This window comes from Pinus tabuliformis, chromosome J (assembly GCF_031772625.1).
Source record: "Pinus tabuliformis cultivar Carrire ecotype Pingquan chromosome J, CPIR1, whole genome shotgun sequence".
NCBI classification, from domain to species: Eukaryota; Viridiplantae; Streptophyta; class Pinopsida; order Pinales; family Pinaceae; genus Pinus; species Pinus tabuliformis.
Genome location: NC_142295.1, coordinates 1,639,712,990 through 1,639,721,275, shown reverse-complemented (window position 1 = coordinate 1,639,721,275; position 8,286 = coordinate 1,639,712,990). Strand labels below are relative to the sequence as shown.

General features: G+C 35.4%; 2 protein-coding genes across 2 annotated transcripts; both read left to right on the top strand.

The window, feature by feature from the left end:
* Window positions 1–982: 982 nt before the first annotated feature.
* Window positions 983–2,725, top strand: LOC149233809 (putative methyltransferase TCM_000168). Its single transcript, XM_089379852.1, has 4 exons — window positions 983–1,196; window positions 1,295–1,705; window positions 1,811–2,080; window positions 2,165–2,725. Exons 1-4 carry the CDS (start codon window positions 1,110–1,112, stop codon window positions 2,543–2,545), a joined length of 1,149 nt encoding a protein of 382 aa, XP_089235978.1. The 5' UTR covers window positions 983–1,109; the 3' UTR covers window positions 2,546–2,725.
* Window positions 2,726–4,040: 1,315 nt separating this feature from the next.
* LOC149233808 (uncharacterized) lies at window positions 4,041–5,025 on the top strand. The gene is made up of 3 exons (XM_089379853.1): window positions 4,041–4,341; window positions 4,470–4,534; window positions 4,648–5,025. The coding sequence occupies exons 1-3, from the start codon at window positions 4,142–4,144 to the stop codon at window positions 4,821–4,823; spliced, it is 441 nt and encodes a 146-aa protein (XP_089235979.1). The 5' UTR covers window positions 4,041–4,141; the 3' UTR covers window positions 4,824–5,025.
* Window positions 5,026–8,286: the final 3,261 nt, after the last annotated feature.

The following is an 8,286-nucleotide window of genomic DNA, read 5'->3' as shown; positions in this document are numbered from 1 at the left end:
AACACGAAATTCAAAATTGGTTAATCAATATCGCAGTCATGGCAAAGAGAATGTGGCATGCTCTCTATGGAACCACAATCTTAAACTTCTAAATCAAGCCAGAACTCTTGCATACCTAGAATATTAATAAACCAGTTCCCAAATCGAACCGAGGGCCACACAACAGGCTTGAACCGCAGGTTGTCCATTGCATAGACTCTACAAAACCCTCCACCCCCATTGGGATGAAAAAGAAAAGATTAATAACTTGCTCAGCAAATGTAACAACAGGAAAAAAAAAATGAATCCACAAGCAAAAATCTCCATTAAAATTACCTAGATGGCTAGAAGGGGTGAGTCATTTGTAGCTACATTCTCACTATGTATGCTAGTAGACTCCTTATTGGAACCTCAAATTGAATGTATCCCTCACAATGAACACAAGTAATAAGAAAAGAAACTTTGAGGCCAATAAAAACTCTAGTGGAGGGTTCTCAATTTGTGAATGCAAAACGTCTCAGAAGATACTAGGAGCAAGAACCAAAAAGGAAGAATGAAGGGCGAACATACGCATTTGAAGGTTAGACGAACCAAGAAACCCTTCCTCCATCCGATCGAGTGGAGAAACTCAAAATATTAAATACTTTATTTCACCAAATTCGAACTTAAAAGCATCCATACATATAATATTTACACTACACCCAATCGTCAATTTCTCATTTATATAAGAGATTTGGAATATGGGGTTCAAACTTCAAAGTCCACCCCGGCGGCTTGAAAGTTGAGATAAATATCAAATTTCAAAGGTGTCACGGTAACCCACATGGGTATAGATCTACCAACTCTAATTTGTGTGGACAATAATTTTGAAAATGATGAACTTTCCGTTCAGCCAATACTCGGCACTCATCTTTAAAATCGAGATAAATATCAAATTTCAAAGGTGTCACGGTAACCCACATGGGTATAGATCTACCAACTCTAATTTGTGTGGACAATAATTGTGAAAATGATGAACTTTCCGTTCAGCCAATACTCGGTACTCATCTTTAAAATCGCATCCGAGGGCCTCAACTTTAACACTGTCGTTTATCTATCGGTCTCCAGGTTTCACTGTGACTGCAACGAGAATGGGGATCGACATGAAGATGGAGAAAGATTTTCATATGAACTCTGGGCTTGGAGAATCCAGCTATGCTCAAAATTCCACTGCCCAGGTTTTGAATTTCGATCCATGGATCATTTTCTCTTTTTCATCTCTGTTAACTATACAATATTTCATTTAAATTTTAATATACTTTGTCTCGCAATGCAGAAGAACGTATTACAAATTGTACAGCCTATGTTGGAAGAAGCCATTTTACCAATGAAGTTAACGGAGGAATGCAAGACATTTTGCATTGCAGACCTTGGTTGTTCTTCTGGCCCAAATGCTCTCTTCGCCGTTGAAAATATAACAAAGACCCTCAAAGCCAAATGTCTATCTGCGGGCATAACTGTTCCGCAGTGCCAAGTATTCTTTAACGATCTTCCTGCTTCGGATTTCAATTCACTCTTTAGAATTTTGCCTCCCTTTTCTATAAATACTGATCACCAGAATGAAGAGGGTGCGGTAGATAGATGGTATTTCGCAGCAGGGATACCGGGTTCGTTCTACGGCAGGCTTTTTCCAGACAAGACTCTCCATTTCGTTCATTCATCACACAGTCTTCACTGGTTGTCTCAAGTATGTTTTTACACAAATATCCAAATTGCGATAATAATTTCTCATTTAAATTCAAACTCAATCTTGTGGTATAAGATGTTGATGTCTTCTTATGATCATGATCAGGTTCCTCCTGAGATTTTGGAGAAAAATTCAGTGGCATGGAACAAGGGAAAAATCTTCTGCGAAGGGTCTCGAGCTGTTGGAGAAGCTTATTTTCGTCAATATCAGAGGGATTTTAATGCGTTTCTGAGAGCCCGAGCAGAGGAGTTGGTTCGTGGGGGCCGCATATTTTTGGTGTTAAAGGGTCGAACATCTCGCGATCCAAGCGATCAGGGTTTCATTGCTTTCTCCTGGGAGACATTAGGAAGCAGTTTGAATGATTTGGTGTCTCAGGCAATTTTATATTATTGATTTTGCAATTTGAATGCGTTTGATCTTGAATTGAAATGGCTAATAATAAGTTTAATATTTGTGCAGGGGGTGATCGACCAGGAGAAAGTTGACTCGTTCAACATCCCCTTGTATGCTCCATGCCCAGAGGAAGTGAGCAGCGAAGTAACAAGAGAGGGTTCATTTGAAATACTAAGATTGGAGGTGTTAAGAAACTCAGAGAGATTTAGCGAGGAGGAGACTGAAGCGAGGACAGGGAGCTCAACCTCTCTAAAGGATGCGTATGGAAGAAAACTTGCAAAGCCAGTGAGAGCAGTGACTGAAAGCCTGATAAAACTCCACTTCGGAGAAGAAATAGTGGATGCGTTGTTCGAGAGATTAGGAGAAACAATGGGAGAGAGACTGAGCGAGCGCATGGAATATGCAAAGAAGGGAGGACATCTGGTCATAGTCCTCGAACGCAAATGAAAGCTCTAAATAGTTGGTGTTACAAATAAAGTCAGACTGCATTAATGTCTAATTGACACCCGCAAGGTAGTTAGAGTTCATCATGGCTTTTTTGGCAAATTTTACAGCAGTATTTTATGGAAGGGATACAACTTCATAGTTAGAGCAAATTTTGACTCTTTCGCTTTTTGGTACGGTAAATATCGGCAACAAAACCATGTCCAAATAGGCTTTTCTGGCAAATAGTATAGGGCAGTGGTTAATTATTATAACGTTAGTTAATTATTGATGGTTTTTTGTGCTCGTTAAGTACTATAATATTATATATTTTTTTAATGGGAATGTGAAGATATAATTTATGATTAAATTATTATTTTTACTATTTAGAATATATTTTTTCAAAAATATAAATAAAATTTATAATTAAAAAAATTATCCATCAAATTTCAACCTTACCTAATTTTAACCTAATCTCTACTTATTTTCAACGAAATTAACTTTAAAAAATTTGAAAAAAAACATAACAAACTTCGTCATAAAACCTTGAAGGACTAACTACATTGCATTGTCGACGCTCTAACATAAAGTAGTTTTAAAAGTTCCTATGAAAATTAAAAACTATACATTTCTCGTAAAGTCTGTTTCTACATTATATGCTGTCATTATGACTCAAAATTCTACACAATTTGACCGGGATAGTTACATGTTTCTTTAAAAATTATTGAAAAAAACTTTTAATAACGGCATATAATACTCATTACATTTTCATGGTTTTAAATCTTTAAAACTTCAAACAAAAATAAATTTCACTGCTCTGTTCCAAAATACTTTTTTATACTCATTTACAATTATTTTTTATACTCATTTACATTCTAGTTAGTTTTATTAACCATTCCAATTAGTTTTATTAACCCTTTAAAAATATTTAAATTATAAAATAATATAATTATTTTTACAATAAATTTTTAAATTTAAAACTATAATTTAATTGTGTTTAATGAAATATTTTATTTTAAAATTAAAAGGAGATATTTTATTACTTATTTCTTTATTTTTAATAATTTATGTGTACAAGTTTTGTTTTTGTTTTTATTTATTTATCTTTTCTTTTAATTATAAATGTTATAATATATATCAACCTTCATTTAAGATGGTATTTAGAATAATATAAATTCATTAAAATGAAAGAGAAAAAAGAAAAGTTGAATATAATATAGAAATAAATAAAATGATTGATAACAAATTTGATGTCACGACCACATTCTAACTTATACCATAAATACAAAAAATTTGTTGTTACCTAACCCCTACAAGTCACTTCCCACCGTGACCACAAGGGATTCGGCACCATGGTATAACATTATAATTCATGCGCAAAACTTATTTCACTTTGTATTAACAGGTTATGACTTACCAACATATTGGTTTTCACGCCTGTATAGTTACGTTACACCTTACTCGCTCCAGCACTTATGCAACAACCTTAATGTATTGAGTACTTGTTCATTTAACACAGCACCAGGTGGTAAGCGGATGTTATTCCAGCTCATCCATCCTGTGGCCAGGTGGAAAGAAGCCATGTGATTGCCATGTGAACGTTCAGAGGGTTGTACATCTATGGTTTTCGCGCCAGCCTTCCCGCTCATACGAACGATGGCGATCACTCCATCTAATCGTAGGGCTCAGATTGGTTCAAAGGTTTGGCCGGCAACATATAAGCCACCGGGTTCTTCGGCCTCAGTTCATTTGCGTCCAGAGCGCACCTCAGCTCAGCAGAACTTCCTCCGCACCGCACCAGTTCTGCCACTCTCTCTCGGGTATGAACCTCTCTGTCCATAGCAATAATATACAGGTTTACAGTCCTGCACTTTGACAATTTATTATGTAGCTCATTGAACCTTTGCTTTCCTCTATTCCAGTTAACGATGGTGTATTTTCTGTGCAGGAGGGTTTGGACTTTACAGCTTCTACTGCCTGCAAGGAGTGTGTGCCGGTCCACGGTCATTCCGGGTGAGTCATCATTCTTGTAAGCGTTGTTATGTAGAGGGTATCTGTTGTTAAGTGGAATGGAGGTCTCCACAGGCCGAAACGAGACTTATGTCTTGTTATTCATGTGTTCTCAGGTCTGGATATTATTGTTCAAGCCCTGGTTGCGATTTACAGGCGGCCCCTCCCCATGCCGGACCTGTATCTCGTGAACCCTGAGGGTTTAGCTATGTTTGTTTACGGCTACAAGCCATTTGTAAATCTGTGTAAATGGGTACTTGGAACTGAGTTCAAATCTCTGTTTTCGATTTGATACAGTTAATTCAGAGTTCATATATTCAAGTATTTTGCATGTTTAATAGAACCCTTATGTTACTGTTTCTGTTACGCCTTTCTATTGGGCTATAATCCCTTATCGGGCTCCTGAAGCAAATATTGTGAATAGTTTACCTGTGTATTGAACATCTTATGCTCGGCTACGGCCTCTTAATGGATTAACGTTGATTTTGTTATTACACTGCCGTCTATATCTATGCAGCTTCTGTTTATTTGATGTTCAATTTAATGTTCTCATTCATACGCTAGTGATATTCCACGGGGTTTACCCAACTGTCTGTTACCACAGTTTAATATGGTCATGCGTATGAAGTTAATGCCCTATGGGCTTACCACAGTAAAGGATTTGTTCTGTTTCGAACTTGGTATGATTGTCGACTCTTTAGTTTGAAGTTATTCTATACGGCAAGACGCTCCAGTCTTTTTTAAGTAGCTATATTTAATATGCATCAGTAGTCGAGCTAATATATATGGTGCAGGTTTAGTATTCGAGTTCATTACCATATTTCATGTCCTCTTTAATGCGGCTGTAGGGTTAAGGCTTACATTCGAATTAATGAATGCAAGTCGAACCCTTTTCGCCACACACAGGGTTATATACTTGTGACCCGTGATATCTAAGCCTGGTACAGGCATATTGTTTAATTTCCACAGTTCCTATATCATGTTAAATTCATATCAATGTTCTGCATGTAACGTTAATACTCATCTTGTACAGCTATGTGATATTTTCTATGGTTAAACGTTCCGTTGGGTTTTAACTGTGAGCATAACCCTCACGGCCGTTCCGAATACTTTTACTTTCATAATGTTATTATTTATTAAAGGCCTTCGGCCCTTCACTATGGTTTCCATGAAGTATCTTTGTGACTCATACAGTAATGACACCCGTCTGAGCACCGTTTCATGACTGTTTCTTTTTATTATTTAAGAACTGTAACTTTCTGAGACGGGTTATTTGACCACGTTCGTAGCCAATGGTTCCATACATGCATTCATACATTTCTATTCATTAATGTACTCTGCGGTCTCTTAACCGCTTCAGGGTTTAGTCTTAATCTGGCATTTTCTTTAAATACTCTAGTTTCTACAGCGATGAATTTAATCACGAAAACTAGTTCTGCAGGATAGACTATATGCATTAACCATATATAACCGCTACAACTATCATTGTTTAATGTCTAAAAGGATTAATAGATAACTGTAGCATCTAAGAACCAGATAAAGAAACATAAATACCTGAACCTGTCTGTATGCTATCTTCACCTGTTACTCAAGTCAGAGTTCTTTAGGAATGCATACCTGGCAATCTGCTACCGTCGTGTCTTCTTCAGGAATTCACCTGCAATGATTTTGCTCTTATCCTCCCAACCTTGAGATCCACTTCACACTGGATTCTCCCCCCGAGCAGTCTTGCAGGCCTACAGCCCTCAACAAGACACATGCACTCCTGTGCTGGGTTATCTGGTCTCTACCAGACTTAACCTCTTTCTCAGGTTATCTGGTCTCTACCAGACTTAACCTCTTTCTCTGTCTGCTCTCTCCTGGAATTCTTCTCTCTGCCTCTTCCTCTCCCCTGTTAGGGTGCTTGCTGATCCATTTAACCAATGCCAAGAATTAGTTGTAACTGATATGTAATTTAAAAATTACTTTTACGCAGGTTTGATTAACTGATTGGTAATTTAAAATTACCTTACGTGGGGTTAATCATAATAGGTATATCACATTTGAATTATTAGAATTGAAATTAAAGATTAAAATATAAGGATAAACAACTAACCATTGAAGAAATTTGCAGTCTGAAAAATGAAATTAAAGAGGTAAAAGAAAAACTAAATAACATGTTGAGTTTGAGTAGTATGGAGAATAAAAGATATATCAAATCTATTAAGAGGAAATAGTTAAGATAATTGAAATGATTTTCGAATCTCACAATTGCTAGTGTAAAAAAGAAGAAGATAGGGATACTAAAAGATAAGTCACAAATTGAAACAACTTATCTCATAGAAGGAAAATACTTGAACATAAATATAGATTGATTTATGTCAAAAAACGTATATTGATCATGAATTTGACATTCTTCGTAAATATATGAGCTTAAAAGTGACAATAGTCTTTATAAATGAGACCTCATTCTAAGATGAGTTAAAGGGAGGGGGTTCAAAAGATAAAGGAAGCTAGAAAGGAAGGAAATTGGGAAATAATTAGAAATGAATATTGGGAAATAATTAGAAATGAAAATTCTATTAAGACTGATAGATACCAAACCGATAATAATAAATAGGAATTTGGAATATTCAAGATCCATTTTTGGAACTGTAACTAGATTTCCATGGTGCAAAGCTTCTAATTTGGATCCCCAATGAAATCAATATTATTTTTCTAATTCAAACTTGAGAGCATGATGAATCTTACGTAGATAGATTCATCTTGTGGGCATCATGGTGTTAGTGTTGGTATTTTCCAACACACACTTTTCTAATGAGCGAAGTGTTGAACTTTTCCCATGAGTGAAGTGTTGTGGGTTGTAAGCTCACTTAGGATTATCCACCAAGTTGTCATAGCTAGCTAAGTGTTGTGGGTTGTGTCTTAAGCCCACTTAAGATTATCTACCATGTTGTCCACCAAGTAGTCATAGCTATGTTTAGTAGACATTAGGCCTCCTCCACTTATAAATATATGTATTTTTCAGATATTGTGAGCAATATAATACCTTTACATGGTATCAAGCCAACTTTTCTTACGGTATTAAATTTTTATTTTTATTTTGTAAATATATGTATTTTTCAGATATTGTGAGCCATATAATACCTTTACATGGTATCAAGCCAACTTTTCTTACTGTATTGAATTTTTATTTTTATTTTGTTTTAATAAGGTGTGCCAAATTTTATTGATTCCAGATTTATAAATATCATTGAGTGATGTCATTTCAGATTTAATTCTCTTTCTCTATGTAAAAATAGCTTCTCCAATTTTACTTAAATTATTTCCTTCATAATTACTTATTTGCATTTTTTTCTACTTTAGTGGTCACTCTTTGTTCGGTACGGGTGACATGAAAGATATAATATTTTTTACTACGGTACATATTTAAGTTTTAAAAGCCTCTTCTCATATTTTTTGAGAGAAATATGAGAGATCTAGTTGTCCTCTTTGATGGGTACAAAAGGATATCATTATTTTTATTACCGTATATATTTTTTACTATAGTGATTTCCCGTTTTTACCATGGTGATTTATGGTGCCAAAGTAAGTTTGCATTCAATTTGTTAAAAAAAATAGGTGTTGTAAATTTCTTTCTTTATCCGCGTTAATATCAATCTCACCGAAATTTTGATGAGTTATTTGAGTGAATTCTTTGTCTTTCAAACGTTGAATCCATAAAAAGATGGGACCGTTGAATTGGAGGTTCAGATTTAGTTGGCACAATGTTCGTT